Source organism: Melospiza melodia, chromosome 1, assembly GCF_035770615.1.
Source record: "Melospiza melodia melodia isolate bMelMel2 chromosome 1, bMelMel2.pri, whole genome shotgun sequence".
Taxonomy (NCBI): domain Eukaryota; kingdom Metazoa; phylum Chordata; class Aves; order Passeriformes; family Passerellidae; genus Melospiza; species Melospiza melodia.
Genome location: NC_086194.1, coordinates 121124933 through 121143829, shown reverse-complemented (window position 1 = coordinate 121143829; position 18897 = coordinate 121124933). Strand labels below are relative to the sequence as shown.

The 18897-nt window shown below is 40.7% G+C and overlaps 1 protein-coding gene across 3 annotated transcripts in view; it reads left to right on the top strand.

Moving 5' to 3' along the window:
- The window catches only part of GNAL (G protein subunit alpha L), a 179306-nt gene extending 160869 nt beyond the window's left edge, over positions 1 to 18437 (top strand). For all 3 annotated transcript variants that reach the window (XM_063165867.1, XM_063165875.1, XM_063165884.1), the window contains exons 6-12: positions 5564 to 5618; positions 7999 to 8072; positions 8914 to 8972; positions 9217 to 9337; positions 10577 to 10707; positions 12690 to 12757; positions 16713 to 18437. In XM_063165867.1, coding sequence (XP_063021937.1) covers positions 5564 to 5618; positions 7999 to 8072; positions 8914 to 8972; positions 9217 to 9337; positions 10577 to 10707; positions 12690 to 12757; positions 16713 to 16859 — 655 coding nt within the window. In that variant the 3' untranslated portion in view covers positions 16860 to 18437. The remainder of the gene's footprint in view (positions 1 to 5563; positions 5619 to 7998; positions 8073 to 8913; positions 8973 to 9216; positions 9338 to 10576; positions 10708 to 12689; positions 12758 to 16712) is intronic.
- Positions 18438 to 18897: the final 460 nt, after the last annotated feature.

The following is an 18897-nucleotide window of genomic DNA, read 5'->3' as shown; positions in this document are numbered from 1 at the left end:
CTGGCGGGCCGTGGGCGAGTACGAGAGTGAACACTGGAAAAAGGGGATGAGCAAGGTAAATTCAGGAGATCTTTGCTAAATTCATGTTTTACCTGTGTTAGAGCAAAAACCTCACGGCGAGACCCAGCAGAGCCTCACTCCGCCTGCGGACACGCTCCGGGGAAGGGGTGGGCAGGGAAGGCAAGGAAAAGGAAGGGAGCGGGAGCCGGGCAGAGAGCGCCCCCTCCCGGCTGTCGCCGCCCGTGTCACCGCCCGTGTCACCGCCCGTGTCACCGCGGCTGGAGGGGCGCGGGGAGCGGGATCGCCATGAAACAGAGCCTCTGTACAGCCGCGAGCACCCGGGGCACGGAGCAGGTGCCAGAGCCGTGTGACAAGCACATCAGCCATCCGTGGGTTCCCAACCCTGCTGGAGGCGTGCTCTGTTCCAGCAGCATCTTCAGTATTCGCGTGTCTGTTTTGGGTGTTCTGTTCCATAACAGCGGCAACTGGTGGTTCAAAACTGGGGCACAGCACCCGTGAGCCAGGGTGGGTCCCAAACAGGTCTGCTTCTCCCTCTTCCCTCTGCCCTGCTGTGCCCTCTCACCAATGCTGGCTCCTGGTGGGAAGTGGCTGCAGAGCGCTGTGGAGGGAGACAAGGGGAGTGCTCCTCTAGCACGTGGAAGCTGTATTTAAAGTACAGTGATGATTTAAATTCAGCAGCAAAATCGTTAGCCACTAAATTTTGCCAAGCCTTCCAAGGGATTTCTGCTGATATTTTCAGCAAATGACTTGGGAAAATGAATCCTTTAGGGGTTAGAATATTACTGGAGGCTGTTTTCATTATGTCTTTCTCAGTTACCTAGAAATACTTCAGGATAGTGTGAGTTTGCTTGAAGCCCAACCTTAGAGCCTAAGGTATTTAGGTATTCTCGAAAACAAAAATCTGCAGTTTCCTGTTTCAAATGTTGCTGGAAGAATTAACAAGATTGTAATGGCTTAGCTGATTTAAAAAAATATATGGAGGGAGGGAGAAGGGAGGAAAGAGTGCAATAAATATGTTGGTCTTGAGAACTGCAGCAGAAACTAAAAAGAAAAAAAAAAGTCTTTTCCATTTCACCTCCCTAGAGACTTGGGGTGTGTGTTTTTCTTGCAAAGCATCTGCCTCACCTGTGACTTCATATCCAAGGAGAGTGGAATTAAAAGTCCTAGTGCTGATTCCATATACATACATATATATAGTTATTTGAGCCTGGCTGAGATGTTTGCAAAGCTCTTTATGGTCCATCTGAATTGTAAAGGTTTGCTGACCCCACAACTTACCTGAAGATAGTTTTGAGATTCTTCGCTTAAAACCTTTAAGATTTGCCACAATACCTTTTCCTTTTAAAGAGACAAGCATTTTGAATGGGTTTGATTTCTTGTTTTCCTTGGGAATATTTTAATGTGGGGCCATTGAAATGTTCGGGTGAGAGCATAAAATGGTTGAAGTAGATCAAGGGTTATTAAAATGCCTAGTTGGTTGTATTGATCTGTGATTTAGCACTTCATCTTTCCAATTCTTTGGATGTTTAAGTATGCTCTCATAAATACAGCATGGGTTTTCTGTCAATCATATATTCTCAAGACACGATTTTCTTTTAATTGTCATTTTGTTTGTGGAGTCAGAATATCTACACAGAGCTGTGTAGTGATTTATTTAGTGAGAAAAGAATTTTCATGTACAATTACCTCCTCTTTATTTGTGCATTTATGAATCCTTTTTTCAGAAATTCTTAAATAGCTGCTACTGCTGCTCAAATTGCCATGGTTTTTAAAGAGAATAATGCTTATTGATAGTTCCCACATGCACTGGCAGGCACATCTAAAACCTGTACTTTTGTGTTCACAGCTTGCATAATACAAAATTTAGAGATTGCTTGTCAAACTAAGTGTCAGCTGAGTTTCCTAGGAAACTCACTGAAGATATTTATAAAACTACAGATCAGCTTAATAATAGATATAATAATGTCAGTAGCTCATTATTTTTTTTAACTTTATTGGTCCATTTTAGTTTGCTTTAATTTGTTGCTAAACCAAACCACTGCATTTCCAACCAGAGCAGAAGAGATCTTCCTTCCAATAACTTGCCTAATTAAATTAAGAGGTAGTTTCTGCTATTCCATGTAAGGAAATATAAAACACCCTATGTAAAATTAAAAAGAATATAAATGTCATATTAATTATCTGACTGAATCCTTTATAAGTAAAACCACAATTGTGAAATATAAATGTTAATATTATATCATGTTACTGTTTTATTCACTGTTGACTTGTATGTGTGAATTTGAAGTTCATTGCACATGCATGCAAAACAGTCACTGCAGAATTAACATAAATCCTGAGTATGGGTTTCTATAGAAGCTAGATAAATAGAAGACCTGTCAGTATTGTAAAAAGGCATGATTCTGTGAAAATAATTACATCCCTGAGTGGAAAAAAAAAGTATCTAAAAAGAGAGTGATACTTAGTGTCCATTTTTATTCATTCTTCTGTTACTGTGTTTTCCTCGCACTGATTCTTGGCGTCGAGACATCAGCATTGCCGCAGTTGATGTTTTTGTACTTTGGGTTCTTTAAATGGAAATTTCAGTCATGTAAATTCAAAATTTGCTGATCTGAAAATATATATATGTATGGAATTATCTATATTTTTTCAGAACATAATTATTCAAGACAAGTAGGATTAGGTGAAGTTAACATTCTCTAGAAAGCAGTTTAGAAAAGTAATTTCAGGTTTCCCATTTTACTGTGGTAATAGGAATGAAGTTAGTGTGTTTGGAGATGAGGCAGTACTGACTCCTTATCTCATCTGGAATCCATTTCTTGTACCCAGTATGTACATTTGCCTGTCAGGACTATTTTTTGATGCTTTGCTAATTAGCCAAGCAAGGAGTTCATATGAGGGATATTCAAGAACTGATTTTTCTTTTGAAAAGCTAAGAGTGTAGCTGTCTCTGTTCCTCTAAGAAATCTCATTGCACACTTAACGATGTCGTTGCAGAAGAAATCTTAGGAAGCCTCTCCATCCCACACTAAAAAGGTTAATTTCCTATAAAGATACAAAACTTATCCCAATCCTAATAGTAGCTGCATGTGGATTTATTGGATGCTAGTGATACCATTCCAGCTTGTTACAGCAAGGTGGCAAGTAAAACCTTGTAAGTCATTGCATTTATTTTAATATGGCTTACATGAAGACAGAAACCTTACAAGCATAAAATGGCACAGCTGCTGTGTCAAATGATATTTTTTAAGCATGTGATATTTGTCAGAGCTGGCTCTCTCTTAGCTGTGGTGTTGCAGTTTAGGGGATTCAAAACTGGTCTTTCTACTGGGAGGAGGTGGAAGGTGACTTCAGCTCATAGGTATGACATCAAATTGGGAGACTTGCCTCTTTCCCAACCTGCCATGGATTGTGTGTAGTGTAACTGCATTACTCCTCACTCTTCTGTTCCTTACTATCATTTGCCTGTTTGAAAGTGCTAACAACCAAGAACCTCCCTTAAGTACTTGTATAGGTGAGAAAGGGGTGAGTTTGCAGTTAATACTGTGTTGCACCATTTTGGTAAGTTCTGCCAGAATGATAGTGATATTGTGGAGATAAGATGTATTGTTTCTGATTTATACAGCAACTTCACAAGACATGTTTCTACAAAAAAAAAAAAAAACCAATTCACACTGTCTTACAAGGTTTGTGATGGAGTTGTATTTGTGCACAAACACTGACTTCAGTCCACACTCTTTAGTAGATCCCTTTCTGTGTCAGACATAGTCTGTACTTTGGAACAGACTTTGAAGAACAACCATGTTAAGGAAAGTTGCTCTGATCAGGAAGTTTCAGCCTGGAGGCATTTTTGCTTTGGGCTTTTTTGCCTTCTTTTTTTCATGTTCTGTGCTGCAAGCATGAGGTGAGAGTTCTCTTGGTGATAGGTGTGTCACTTAAAACTGCGTCGCTCTGCTCTGGCCTCTGCATGGTCCATGGGATAACTGAAGTTAAACTTTGCTCAGTCTAGGTGATGACAATCTTCTGACCAAAAGGTTCAGCCTGAATAACACTGCTTTCCCATGGTGACTGTAGCTGACTATGAAAATGTACTTTTATATCCTCATATAAATTTATAGGGCTTTTGGCAAGGAAGAAGGATTTGTGAGATGATGCTTTTTCTTCCGAGTTTTTTCCATATAGTTTTGCTAACAGGCACCCATTGGGTTGTGCTAAACAGTGATTTTATTTTTTTTTAACCCTGTGTTTAGCTATCACACCTTGATCATCCAGACAGAGAAGCTTGATATTCTAACTGTAGATACTGCATTTTGTTTCCCTGCTAACAATGGAGCTTTGAAAAGGAAAAACATTTTAAGTGAATATATATGCAGTGTATTTTCTTTTCCTTTCAGTTCATATCCGTGGGAAACTGCTATGAGAATTACAAACAGCTTTTAGGGGGCTATTTTTTCAACTGGCCAGTGTGTGTGACCCTTGTGTTAACAGTGAATTACATTTTAAGTCAAGAGTTCACTGTTTTTTTCTTTCTTTCCCACTGCAATTAAGTGGGACATATATTCTATGTGCACACTCAAGTAAAATTGGGGAAAACTTGCCTTTTGATAAAGAAGTCTTGATAATATTGTAGTGGGATATGTCAGCCAATGGGATATTCACTGCCAAATACCAAACAACAATGTAGAAATTCAAGAAAGCTTCTAAGTCATACAGGCAGTCTGGGGAAAATGAACCAGCTGGACTCAGAGGAGATCTAAGAAATAGATGGAAGCAAGAGAGGAGAACCTGCCTCTTTTAGCAATAAATATAAAATCACATTTTTATGTCTGTAAGTGCTGCCATTCTAACACATATTAGGAAAGAATTAAAGCTTGGAAAATCTTTTAAATAATCATAGAATGTAGTTTTCCCCTGTTTTCTGGTTCTCTTATCTCTTGCCCTTCCCTGCAGCTTTCTTTCACTCCATGCATGTCACTGAGTTTTGATGACATAAAGAATCAGATTCATTAACTTCCTTTTTTTTTTGCTTTAGTTGCAGTGTTGGAGGGCAGCAAGTCAGTCCAAAGCTTTTTGTATATACCAACAAGCATTTCTGCTAACGCCACTGAGACCATAATTAACATAACATTATACTTGATCAGCATTATACTAAATAAAGGCACCCCTTTGCCACATTTTCTATATTAAATCCCAAAATATTTTTTAAGTCTTAACAGCCATAAAATGTTATGATCTGTGGTTAGTAGTAGTATTTTTTAGTGGACCTCACAAAATTGTAACATTTTTACTGCATTTTGAACCACAGGTGAGTACTGCATAATGGTAACTTTGAAAGTGCTGTATTGAAACACAGTCTGGGTAAAATGTTTGTTTGGCTTATAAAATATAACCTTGAGCAATATATGGAAATAATCAGGCTCCTAACTTTACCATTCAAGTTGTGTTTTACTTCTCAGCAGGACTGTAAACTAGAAAAGGTAGTGAAATGTCTTTTACTAGACAGTATTGTACATAACTAAGTGCGTGTTTATTTTTCTTCCAGCTTTTTAGAAAGAATTGACAGCGTCAGCATGGATGACTACACACCCACAGATCAGGTTAGTAAAAATAATGGGGTAGGGTCTGAACTAAGACTGACATTCATCTGGATTTTCTGTCTAATTTATTTTAGTCCCTAGTGCAGCTGAAATAAGACATATGGCAAAATAGCAAAATATGATCTAGCAGTTTAAGTAATGGATATTAAAGAAGAAGAGGCATTTTGGTGGTGCACACTTGTCTTTTACTGTTGTAACATCTAGGTCTGTGATTCTAGATCCATTTTGTCTTCTTGTTTCCCATTTTGTGTCCCACAAAAACAAGGTGAATGGAAAAAAGAACAGAAAGCATAAATGTAAAAAGTTATGGTTTCCCTCACCAGCCTTTGGTACAGAGAAGCAATGCTTTATTTCAGTGGTGGAGGTGGCCCCAGAGGGACATTTCCCATATCTATCAGAAGGGTCCTTCACAGGCAAAAGCTTGCAGTGAATAAGGTGTCCAGATCCAGGGGAGAGCACCAGTGGTAGCAGCAGAGCTTGCACACTTCTCTGCAGGCCTGCAGATTCCTTCTTTGCAGGCTGTGCCCATCTCCTGTGAGTAGCAGAGTTTCTATTCAAGCCTTATTTGCAAGACAGTACACTTTTTTCCCAGATGCTGTGGTACATGTTGATGGAGTGCTCTAATGGCAAACATGTTCATGTTAAGGCTGAACTGGTGCAGTGTTGAAGTAAGGAGGGGCTTCACCATATTGCCTGGCTCCAGCTGCCTTCCCTGAGCTCAGGCTGTGTGCTTTCCTTTGCTGTCTCTTCAGCAAACATTCTGAAGTTGTTATTTTTCAGTGCTGCTATCCCACGGTCATTTAGCAGTCTCAGCCAAGATTGTGGGCCATGCCATAAACTCCAAATACAGATGGCAGAAGAGAATCCCTGCACTGAATAACTCAGTCTAACAATGCAAGGCATATAACAGGTGGATGCCCTTAAAAAGAAGGCAGAGTTGTCAAATCTCACTGAGCAATTAGGGAGTGAAATTCAGAGAAATGAGTTGACTTGCACAAGATCACCCAAGGCAGCATGCAGAGAAGAGCCTCTTCCTTCAGACCTAGTTTGGGTCCATAACCACAAGCATGTCCTATAGTCTACCAATATAGGATCAATTATTCAAGCACTCAGGACATTTTCAGACCAAAGGAATTAGCACTGGGGTTTGCTCCCTCTAGATCTCATGGTTTTAGCATCAAGATCACACACCTGGAGAGAAAAATCAGTGAAGAAAATCCTCATTTTTGCTTTCATTATTTAGGTTAGTGTTTGCCTGTTTGTTCCTGGGAGGCCCTTCTCTACCTGAAGTAGTCTTTCATCACCTAGAAAATTTTCCTGATATTTCCTTTGGGGAGAAATGTCTTGAAAGATCAGAAAAGGCCCTTTGTATTTGGCAGGTGGAAAATTTGCTCTGAGAGGGGAATTCTGCTTTTGTTTTTGTTTTTGTCCTGTTGTGTGTATCAGTTGCCTTGCTGAATTAGCTGGTAAAAATCACTTGTTTCTTCTCTTCCCTTGCTTTCTGCTTTTTGGGTTGGTTTTGGGGGTTTTTTTTTTGCACCATAACAAAGTCAGCAAGTGACAGAAAATGACAGTAGTGTATAAAATAACTAAACATATAAAATAAGTGGCCTTCAGCTGAATGCATGCAGCTGTCTGCTTTGGCTACCAGAAGCAGTAGATGGTAGGGTAGGGAAAAAAGGCAAGCTGAGCCTGCACTCTGCACCACTGACTGCCTCCTTCCATCTAGGAAGGGGGCATCACAAATTGCTTTTACCTACTCCCCTTGAGAATTCAGGAAATTATTATTTTTTAATTATTAAAGGAGAGTTGGTTAAGTTGTAAAGTATTGCTAGTTTAAAAAATAGGAAAGAAATGCCATATTTCTGCACGACCTAAATTCTGTTCCCTTGTGCTCTGTAACAGAGCTTTAATTACTCAGTCACAAGCTATTATTTCGATAGGATTCCTGTCTCATTCAGTACAAAAGAGGGCAGAGTTAAGGTTGCCTGGGCAACTGTAAATCTGGAGTTTTCTAACATTTTAATACTTGACTTTACAACATGAATAACATTTTTCTTAGTTTTATGTAACTTCAGAATTCATTATCCTCATGACATACCAAGGTGTATAACCATCAAGAACAGGTTTCAGTGGGCAGTAAGGAGAACATAGATGGGGTCTCCTGCTTTCTGAGTGCACAAACCAAGTGCAGTGATCATTATTAAGTTTATTTACCATGTCAGTACAGACAAATGCCAATTTACCAACAGGTCTGATTGAACTTTCATTAAATGAAACATTTAAGACTTTTCATGGAAAATAATATTCCAAGCTTTTAAGAACAAAATTAGGTTAGAAAAAAACCCTTACTAATCAGCTTCTCTGTTCTCATTTCCAGGACCTATTAAGATGCAGAGTGTTGACATCAGGGATTTTTGAAACAAGATTTCAAGTAGATAAAGTAAATTTCCAGTAAGTCTGTTAGTAATGATTTATGAATATCATACTCATTTTTAATAGCTTCATTCAGATGTCTCTGTTCATGTATGCATGATGTAGCAGGCTTAGGATGGGAGTGGGTGGTTTTTTGTTGTTTGATTTGGCTTTTCAACTCTCCTTCCAGAGGTCCTAGTAAAATTACCTCATACTTTGCAAAAATAGCTTTAATTAGTTACATGTATTAGCAATGCTCTTTAGTAGGGTTGTGTGTGGCTTCTTGTAAAAACTGGTGCATTGGTGTAGCACTATAAAATCATAAAATACCTTTGGGGATGAGAGCTCACAGAAGTCACTTGGAATCATCCCTTCTTCCAGAGGGCTGCAAGCTCTGTGTTTGTCAAAATTTGCTGTGTGTCTAAAACACCCACAGGCAGACTGGCTTCTCTCACCACTTCTTGCCCAGAAGGGTGGCAGTGCTCACGGGGCTGAGCTGCCTCATGTCCTCCTCCATACAGAGCTGCCCTTTCCCCACCACCCTACAAAATATCCCAAAACCTGTACTTGTTTATAGTACAGTATTACATGCCACATGCACTGCTGTGGACTGGAAAGGCCAGCACTTGTCCTTGAAGAGTGTATTTCTCATTTTATGGGTTCAGTAGCCTTCTCCTGGCAGAGCAGGGCAGGTGGAGCAGTGCAGCTGTCTCTGACATGCAGTGCAGCATCAGCAGGTCTTTCTCCTCTTCAGGCAGTATTTTACTGCTCCTGTCCTTGGGGCTGTCGGATTTTTAAACTGAACCCTCGTGCTGTGCTTGCTTGGTGTGATTTTTCCTAGTGCACATAAGTGATATAACATCCTATGGCTTTTTAACAGCATGTTTGATGTAGGTGGCCAGAGAGATGAGAGAAGAAAGTGGATCCAATGCTTTAATGGTAAGTAAAAACATTCTGTGTTTTATTTTAAACTTACTCTCTGAGGTGTGAGCAGCTCAGTGTTCATACCCACACACAGTACCTCACTAGCACAGAGGTCCAGTGTTACAGATAACTTTTTTCTGGTATTTTTGGCTGATTGGTGAGTAATGGTGGTGTTACCCTGTGGAGTATGTACTGGGATAACAGAGATGTTCTATTCTCTCTCCTTTCTTTCCTTCTTTCTTTTGTGTGTTCTGCCCAGATGTCACAGCTATCATCTTCGTTGTGGCTTGCAGTAGCTACAACATGGTAATAAGGGAAGACAATAACACAAACAGACTACGGGAATCCCTGGACCTTTTCAAAAGCATCTGGAATAATAGGTAAAACAAACCTCATTTCCCACCCGTCTTCCCCAGCTCAACTACTTTCAAATTAGGACTTCCCTTGCTGTAGGCTCAGGCTCAGATTGTTTATTCAGAAAATAGCCAGGTTGGGCCAGGTCTCAGAGTGCCCCCAGGGTGACACCCCTCCCTGGCAGGGGCTGTGGCACAGGGACAGTGCACGTGGCATTTCACCACTCCTGCCGAATGATGCAGGGCATGGGAACAGCTTGGAAAGGGCAAGCCCCCCACCCCGGGCTGGCTGCTGCAAGGGAGGCAGGAGAGACCCTCTCCTGGCATCACTCTGCTGCTTGCCTGAGACCAAGATCCTCTGAGGAACATTTGATCTCCCCCTCCAAAGCAGCAGCAGGAGCAGCTCCCTGTGCTTGTTCCTTATGCTGCTCTTGTAAGGGTCAGCTCTGAGAGCACAGGGTACCTCTGCCTTGGGGGGTGATGCTGCACACCTAACCTGACTGGAACTGCCATTAAATTGCCACAGTGCCTGTAAATTGTAGGTACATAGCCACATAGCAACACAAATGGGCTCCTGGTAGAGAACAAGTAAAAACAATGTGCAAAATAAGGTGATGAAGTTTTCAGCATATACCTGTGAGGATGCTCTGCACTGAGAAGTGATTGAAGGTAGAGTGAAGGAGGAATGTTAACTGCACATCCCAAGGCACATTGTCACTGTGATGGATTAATTGGGGAAGAAAAGAGACATTATTTTCTTTCCATTCATCAGGTGTCATACAGGCCACCCTAAAAGATGGGATAACTGTGTGGATGAACAGTAGCTTAGAGCAGTCTGAGGGAGGGAGCTTTCTAGCCTTTTTTTTTCTTTTTTTTTTTTTTTTTTCTTTATCACAACCAAATAAAGCAGACAGTAATGTCTGGTTGTGAACTGTGGTGCTTCTAGAAAATGTCATCAGTTTCCTAATTTGATAACTAAAAGACAATTTAGAAAAAAAATTTTGAAAACTGTTCCCTTTAGCAATGTCCACTGCAGTTTTTATAAATGTATTTACTGACCTTAGAAATATAGCCATTGTTCTGCACAGGTGCAGACCAATGAAAACAATCATTTAGGTCATCTTTTTTTTTTTCTGTTGAAGCGGGTTCTACACTATTTCACTCTCTGTTCACACAGGGATAGCCAGTAAGTTTCTTATCAATATGATAGGTTTTTGTTGAATAACATGTCAGAGATAACACAAACATTTGGTTTGTTTTTGACAGGTGGTTACGGACCATTTCTATCATTTTATTCTTGAATAAACAAGACATGCTGGCTGAAAAAGTCTTGGCAGGGAAATCAAAAATTGAAGATTACTTTCCTGAATACGCGCATTATACTGTACCTGAGGATGGTAAGGTTTCTCCCCGTGCTGGGTTGGACCTGCTGGCATGGCCCAGCCCATAGCTCCTCTCCCTGTCTGTCTGTCTCTCACACACATTCCCAAGCACACACTGTTCCTTGACATGAGCTGCTGGTCAGGTAAGGAGCATGCCAGCAGCATGGAGCTCGCAGGCACCCCAGTGTGGATGGGGTCTGAAGGGGTTCCAGCTCCACAGCACCTGCCCTCCCCTTTTGGGAGGAACCACCATTCCCAGGACAGAAAAGCAGCCACATGTCTCCCCCCCTTTCCAGATGCTTCTGCCTGGGCCTCCCACTGTGCTGAACTTTGTTGGGGATTCGTGAGACTTATTTTGCAGCCATTCTGCATCCTCCAATACTGTAAATTTCAGTTTTTGAAATACTGATGGGAAGCCCAGCAGACCAGTAAGGGAGCTTTAATGGAGGAAAACCACATCAGTACATAGGAAGAGAGCTGTGGTGATAGAGTGATCAGTTTCTTATCTTCAAGAAGTGCAATGGTTCCTGCACCACAGTAACATATTGCAGAGGTAAACTCTGGTATTATGCCAGGCAAAGATCTCCCCACAGATCTCAGGTCTGTCTAGCAAAAGTGGTAAAACTTCCACTTTCTGACCACTCACCTCTGCCCTACCCAAGTGATGTCCCTGGCGTGGTGCTTGCAGCCACCTGTTGGAACAGGCTTTCATTCTCCACCAACCACCACCCACAGCCTTGGTCACAGAGGTGAAGATGATGATTATTTATTTTCAGCCTTCACTGAGGTCTGGAACTTCATGAGTGTGATTCTGAGTTTCAGGTATAGAGGGTAAATGAACTATCCTAAAATCTGAGTTGATCTGGCATCTCTTTTGTAATGGTAAGGGTTTTCAGAAGAAATCTTATCTCCATCACCCAAATTTCCCCTTCTTAAGCATGCACCACATAGACAGAGATTGAGTGAATTTTCAGCAGTTTTTTATAATAAGCCAATTGTCAGGAAAAACTAGCTTTTGGTATTTCTCAGAGGGATTTCACAGTGGGTATCTAGAGTGATCCAGAATATTCACACATGAAACAGCTCTCTATTTTTAACCTGTAGTTGTTCACTTATTCTTCAGTTTCAGCTGACATTATTTAAGGGCAGTAGCACTGAATTCCAATATGCTGTTGATTGTGCTGCTGCTCTATTTTTACCCCCAGCACTATGGATGAAAAATACATTTCCATATTCTGATAAATTCTGGCCTTTACAATGTTATGTTTAGGAGCATCTGATTTTGGTATCCTAGATGATAGATAACACTGAAAGGAAATAAATAGGTTATCTCTTCACTGCATTGTTACTGAGAGTAAATACATTGCATGGCCTAGATAATGACAACTTCATCTGCTGACAAACAGTTAATATTGAGCAACAAGTCTCCTGCTCAACAAGAATTTAAGACAAGATCCCTTGATGGGCAATATATCTGAAGTATTCTGCTGAATTGGGGCCTGAAATTAAAATACATTTATATATATATCAAAAGGTCTGTCAATGCTATCATTTTTTCCAAGTGTAATCTTGAACTAACCATTTTTAAACTCACATTCCTGCCTGCAGAAGCTTTTTTCAGGAGACACTGTTCTGCTGCAGAAATTGAACAGCTCAGCTGCTTTTTCTAGTGATATTTTCTGATAAAAGCTAAACCCTAACTCCCACTTGGTTTATATCTATATGAACAAGCTGTGGATGTGAGTAAGCCTTTTTGTGATATGACCAATGACATTGTTGCAATGATTTCAGCAATTTTCAGGTTCCTAAAATATGTTGTTTGCATAGTCCAGTTTTACTGACTTTAATTTTAGAATTACCTACTGGGAATCTCCTCTAGTATTTAACATTTCAATTTCTCTACTGGAGGGCTACTTCTTTCTTATTAAATCTTTTGTTACAAATACATGATTATTTGGTTTTTGTGTTTCTGATGTCATTTGTTTTTAATTGAATAGCAATACCAGATGCAGGAGAAGACCCCAAAGTCACAAGAGCCAAGTTCTTCATCCGGGATGAGTTTTTAGTGAGTAATTTTCATCTTATGTGTGATTCTATCATAGGAAATACTGACAGATGGCATAGTTTATTTAGGGAAAACTGATGGGATTTTGCAGAAAGCTAGAAGGAGAGGACAACGTCTGGCAATTCCCTAGTTCTTTTCAGCTGCCCTTCTTGCAGAACCTTCCTCAGTGCTGCACTTTTTTATGCCCATTTTGTGTAAAGTCACCTGCCATGCTAATTGTCACACAGTAAGTGCTAGTGCTTAGAATGGTCATGTAGAATCCATGCATAAACAAGTAGACTTTTTTACTTTTATCCTGCATTCCTTCAAGGAGTTTGGCAGTGATCAGCTGACAGCAGGAATTTTAAAAAGGAAAAAAAAAGGCAGATTTTATGATTTTATGCTTAAATAAGATTTCTGGTTTGACATTTAGGAGGTTTACCTCACCTTTGGACTGGTGTCATGGCTCTACTGAAGCATCATGATAAAGTTTCCTTGTCTAGTCACATTTTTCTTGCAATTAAGGTTTCCTCTCCAGCTGGAGTGAAGAAGTGCAGTTTACATTTTGAAGGTGAAAGCAGTTGTCAGGCACACAATCACAGCCCAGCCCTGCTGTCGGAGAGTGTAATCCAGTATCACTTGTGGCTTCATTCATTCTCAGTTGTTCCCACAGTGCAGAGCAGCACCAGAGACCAGAACCAAAGCTCATCCATCATGCCCTACTGGTAGAAACTATATGTGTGTGTTTGAGACAACAAATTGAGTCGTTAGAATTAAGAATTTTGAAGTCATTATGCATTTACGAGCATTGTTAGGAATTACAGCTGCTGACGCACCAAGAAAGAAGCAATTTACTGTATTCACACTTTGGGGATTTCCAGTTGCTGCCTTAGCCTTCCAGATCCTGAGGGGAAATGTCAGATTGTGTTAACGTAAGAGTTACGAAAAAAAATCCCTTCATGGCAAATCTCTCCTGTGGTGATGCTGGAATCCTGTGAAGCAGGTGATGATATCCAGTCTGGAAGGAGAGGGGCTCTGAGGGATGAGTTACAGGGAAATTAGGGTGAAACTCCCCACCTTTATCTACTTTCATGATTTAAGAACACACATTGAGGGCGAGGTCCTTACCTGCCATGACTCCTGGCATTACAGAAGGAGGCCACCTGTGAAGCAGGGAGGGGAGGGGGCGTAGGCACTGCAGCCACCCAGGAAACCCCTGTGGGTGCTGGGGGCAAGGGAAACTCTGATGCTGGGGCCAGCACCTGCCAGACACTCCTTGGGGCTCACCAGGCATGGGGCCAGAGCAGCTTCTCCCTCATTGCCCTGCAACTGCTGCAGGTTTGGCAGAGAGCATCTCCTCTGTAACACGTCTGTCTCCTGGCTCAGTGCTCTGAGAAATGTGGCCGTGCCTGGAGAGGGCAAGGTGGGAGAGGGCCAAGTGGAAATGGCCACTTCCAGTTCCATGGGGTCAGGCACAAAAGGCTGAGGTTTCAGAGAGGAAGTGATAAGAGGCACAGGAGAAATACAGACTAACATCTCATGGCCTTAGCCAGGTGCCAGGAAGAAAAGGCCTGTGTGTTCTACCTGTGTCTGCCTTGGCTTTGCTTTATACTTTCTTTCCCAAGTTTCTTGATTTATGACCTTTTCCTTGCCCCACTCTGTTAAATTTTCAGGCATGGTTCAGAGAAGCCTGTGTTTATTATGCTTTATTGTGATTTTTATCATGGTAGTAGGTCTGCATAAACCATGGATATGTGTGACAATCAGCACCATGGTGCTGCACCCCTTAAAACTGCCTGGCTGTAGGAATGATAGTGGCAAATTAAAAGCCTGTAATTTGAGGAATTTTAGTAGGAGGTTAAAATTGACCACATTTCCAATAACTATTGCTACATAGGATAGATTAGAAAGGCAAAAGATGTCAGCTCCTGGCTTCAGGGCTGGTGTGGGGGCTGTGGCCCCTCAGGGTTGGGCAGCAGGCTGGGATCCCTTGGATTTCAGTCAGGGAGCAGCATGGGAGGGGTGGCTGGGCTTGGGCCTGCACCTCAGGTCTGGGCTGGCAAGGGCATCTCCCTGTCCTGGAAGTGCATCTTGTGGGAAATCCTCTGTCCTTCAGCTTGGGCACATCCTTTCTTCTCCCAGACTCTTCCTGGAGGCAGTGTGCCTTTGTGCTCCTGGGTGAGGCTGCTCCCCAGCCCTGTTCTGGTGCTCTGCACACAGGGCTCTCCAGCTGCTGATGTTTAGTTTGAATACATCCCCAGTGTGAATACACCTCTGTTAGAACAGTGGCATGGCCCCTCTGGTTCCTGTCCTGCTGGTTTTACAAAACCTGAATCTGGGAGGTGAAGGAGCTGCTGCTCAAACACACAGGCCAGGAGTCCTCAAATTTGCATGTCATCCTGACCCCTGCAGTGTAGGGATGCCAGTATTAAATATTCCTGCCTGGAAAGCAAATGTTCTTTCATCAGTGTCCCAGGGGATTTTTTCCCCCCTGTGAACTGATGCTGAGTAACACACTACTTTTCAAAGTGAGTGTCGAGTAGGGGTGACAATTCTGCATTTGTCTTCAAATGAGAGGACTGCAAGAGCTGTCACATGAAAAAAACAGACAGCCCCCTAATATTTTGAAAATACATCCTGTGGCATGCTGTGTATGTAACCAGGACACTGTGGGCAGCTTACTGCCATAGACATGAGTGAAATCTGTGCATGATAAACACAAGCAGACAGTTCTCAGCATTTTTCATGAGATTAAGCCTCAAACTTGGTATTGAAAATCACATAGTAAGAAAATAATTTTTAGACTGTGTTTGAACACCCCTGTGGAATCAGTGTTGAATGTGGAATATTTCCTAAATTACCTGGAAAAAGTCTGCAATTGCTTGTTGATCTAATTATCTAAGTCATGGCTTCTAAATGCCTATAGTTTTGTATATCTGTATTTAAAAGGTATTTAAAAGGTCAAACCTACACATAAAATAAATCCTGTGTTAAAAATATATGGTGTAGCCTGAGTGAGATGGAACACTCTTTTGTTGTTTAGCTAGAGTAATTTATAATGAAATTTAGAAAATAGTTATAGAAATCATTATCCTTAAAACTGACCTTCTGCTTTCATGACATTTTGTTTATATTCTGCAAGATAATGGTCTAGAATGGATTTATATTTGTCAGTCCTATAGTAATACAGAATAAAAATTAGGATATATTTTTTGAATATATGTTTTAAGATCTTGGGGAATTTTAACAAGATAACCATGGAAAAAATGATCCTTGAAGTTAGAACCTAAAAAGGTTTTCAGTAGCCTTGAGAAAATGTAATTCTGCATGGTCTGATGTTTACTAGATTTTTGCATGTATGATTACTCTAAGTGAACCCAGCCACTCTGGTGACAATTCCAACAAATTCTGGGCTCAGTGATGACACCAATCCTTCAGTTGGCTTAATAGGTGCTCTAAGTGAAGATAACTTGAGGGGCCCACACACAAGAAGCAGAAGCAGTAGAATGCTGTTCTCTGCCACTGCTGGCTCCACAACTGGGAGGCTTTTGGTTTTGTGTTGCTGATGTAAAACAAGAGTTCAAGAATTTGCCACATGATGGCACTAGAAAAAGAAGAGGAAACAATTCCTGGGGCAGTGGCATGGCAGGCTGCACAGCTGTCAGCCGCACAGATTTGGCTGCACAGTGATGCACAAATGGCGACAGCCTGTGCAGTTAAGGATGGCATCCGTGGTTCCCACAAAAGACTCCTGTCCTGACCCCAGTATCCATAATGTTTTGTAATCTTCATTTCAGATTTGTCATTCAGACTGACCAGACCACAGTCCTCCCTTCCTTTTGTTTACTCTTTTTAGTGATATGTGTACAGATTTCCCAGGGCTCTTGGTTCCCCCAAGTCTGTAGACTGCTGAGATGGGAAACTTCTCACGGCATGGCCCCTGATGCTTTCTGTTTTTGCCTCCCTGTTTGCACAGAGGATAAGTACAGCGAGTGGGGACGGCCGGCATTACTGCTACCCACACTTCACATGTGCAGTGGACACAGAAAACATCCGCAGAGTGTTCAACGACTGCCGAGACATCATCCAGAGGATGCACCTCCGCCAGTACGAACTCTTGTGAGGGGGATCACCGTGGAACCTGTGGTTTTAAATTCTTTGCTCCTTACTCTTTCTCTTGATACTACCCCACACAGGGTGGAAGAATATACTATAGAAAAGTCAGTCTCTTCACTTTGTTTACTTTTAATTGTTTAACCTTAAAGCTGATTTGAAGCAAGTTTGGGTTATTTTCCCTTCATGCTTTTTGGGACTATTTTTGTGCTTTATTTTGACATGCCACTTCTTCGTCATTCCACTAAGCCCTTTGGCTACCTCTGTTCCCTTAGGTTTTTGTTTTTTTAAAACTGAACGTGACCTGCTAAATTTTTTCCAGTGGGTTAACCTCAGTTCAGACCGGTATGTCATCTGGATGACACTGAAGTCATACCTATCCCTCTGTGTGGGTTTCCTTTTTAACATGACATTGAAGAGTACTTGATGGGTGAAAAAAAGATTAATGCACTTTGTATCAGGTTATTAAATACTGTTGAGGAAGTAGACACACAATGTAGCAGCACCACAATATTTATTACTCTGTCACAGTTTTTAGCATTTCTGAGTTGCAGGTCAACTGATAAAGTGACCTCCTCTTTTAAGCCGTTACTGGCACAGGAAGTAGAGTAGATAATGAGAGGAACGGTGAAGACAAAGCAATTTTTCTGGGGTTTTGGAGCTAAGTGTCTCTGCACACCTCAGGCATTTGAATTACAGCTACTTTTCAGCCTGTTGCATCTAGGCAGAAGATTTACCACCCTCACTTATGTTATTTGTGCTGTCCACAAATGATCCTTTTAGTTCCGATCATTCTTGGACAACAGTCCTCTCCCTATATATATTTTTTTGTTTTACTGCTGGTTTATTATATTGTACAGACTGTAAAATGTAATATTATTTTGTACAACTTTATTGAAGAAAAATACTTGTAGAAGATCTTTGTGCCTTGATTATGGCTGTACCTGTAAAATGAGCTAAGATGTAAGTATGTTTTTGATTGCGCTGTACAGCTTGATGTCAACCTTACCTGCAGCAGTGACTGGAGGTAAGAACTTTATCTGTAGAGTTTAGGGGTTTTTTTCTGGTTTATATGAAAATGCTCTTTAGTATAAAAATTATAAATTATGCAAATTAACCACTTACCTTTCCAAGTAAGGTATTACAGTCACCGGATGTTGCAGCAAACATGCCTTTCTCTTTTGAAGTCTCAGCTTTAAAACATTGGAATTCATTCAAGTGTCCAAATTGCAACCTGGTGTTGTTTTAATGGGAAACAAGGATTTATTTTCTTTTTCTTTCTTATTTCTTTTTTTTTTTTTTTTTTTTTTGTCCTTTATATTTAGAAAATATGTTTGGTAATTCTTTGGTCATTCATAGAACTTCACAATTGCACAGACCGATTGTGAATGTGTAAAGCACCATTATATAGAGCTCTTCAATCTTTGTACCAACAGCGGCTTTCATTGTGCAAGTAAATAGCGAGAAAGAAGATAAGAAAAAAAAAAAAGGTGTATAAACCCTTGTGTCTGGCCTAAGAGAATTACAAGATGACATTTTTATTTCTCTTTTAATAAAGAGACACATTAGAAAATTATTTTATTTTAAATATTGTAGAATCAAAATGTGTGAATATTTCTCAAACTTGAATAATTTATGCAAATGACATTCTCAAAACAAGTTGTGGTACAGTACAATATATAAAAAGCAAGAATTGCTGTAGCAATAAGGCATGTCCTTTTTAGTAACTATAACACTGCTTTATATTTTATACATAGGTGTTTTATGTCTGTGACTATATACTTTTCCTGTGTCCAAGATAACCTGTACAAATGTCTAAAATTACAGTTGCAATAACAGAAACCTAGAGAAGTGTTAGACTACATTACTTTATAGAATGTTTTACCACACTTCGGACCATTCCCCCCACTTCATTTTAAATTTAGGGAGAGATGAAGAGCTAACACAGTCCCCATACTGGCATATAAATCAGCAGGGTTTATTAACTTTTTACTGTATTGTTATTAGTTATAAATCCCAATCAGTCATCTTTTTAAAATCAGACTACT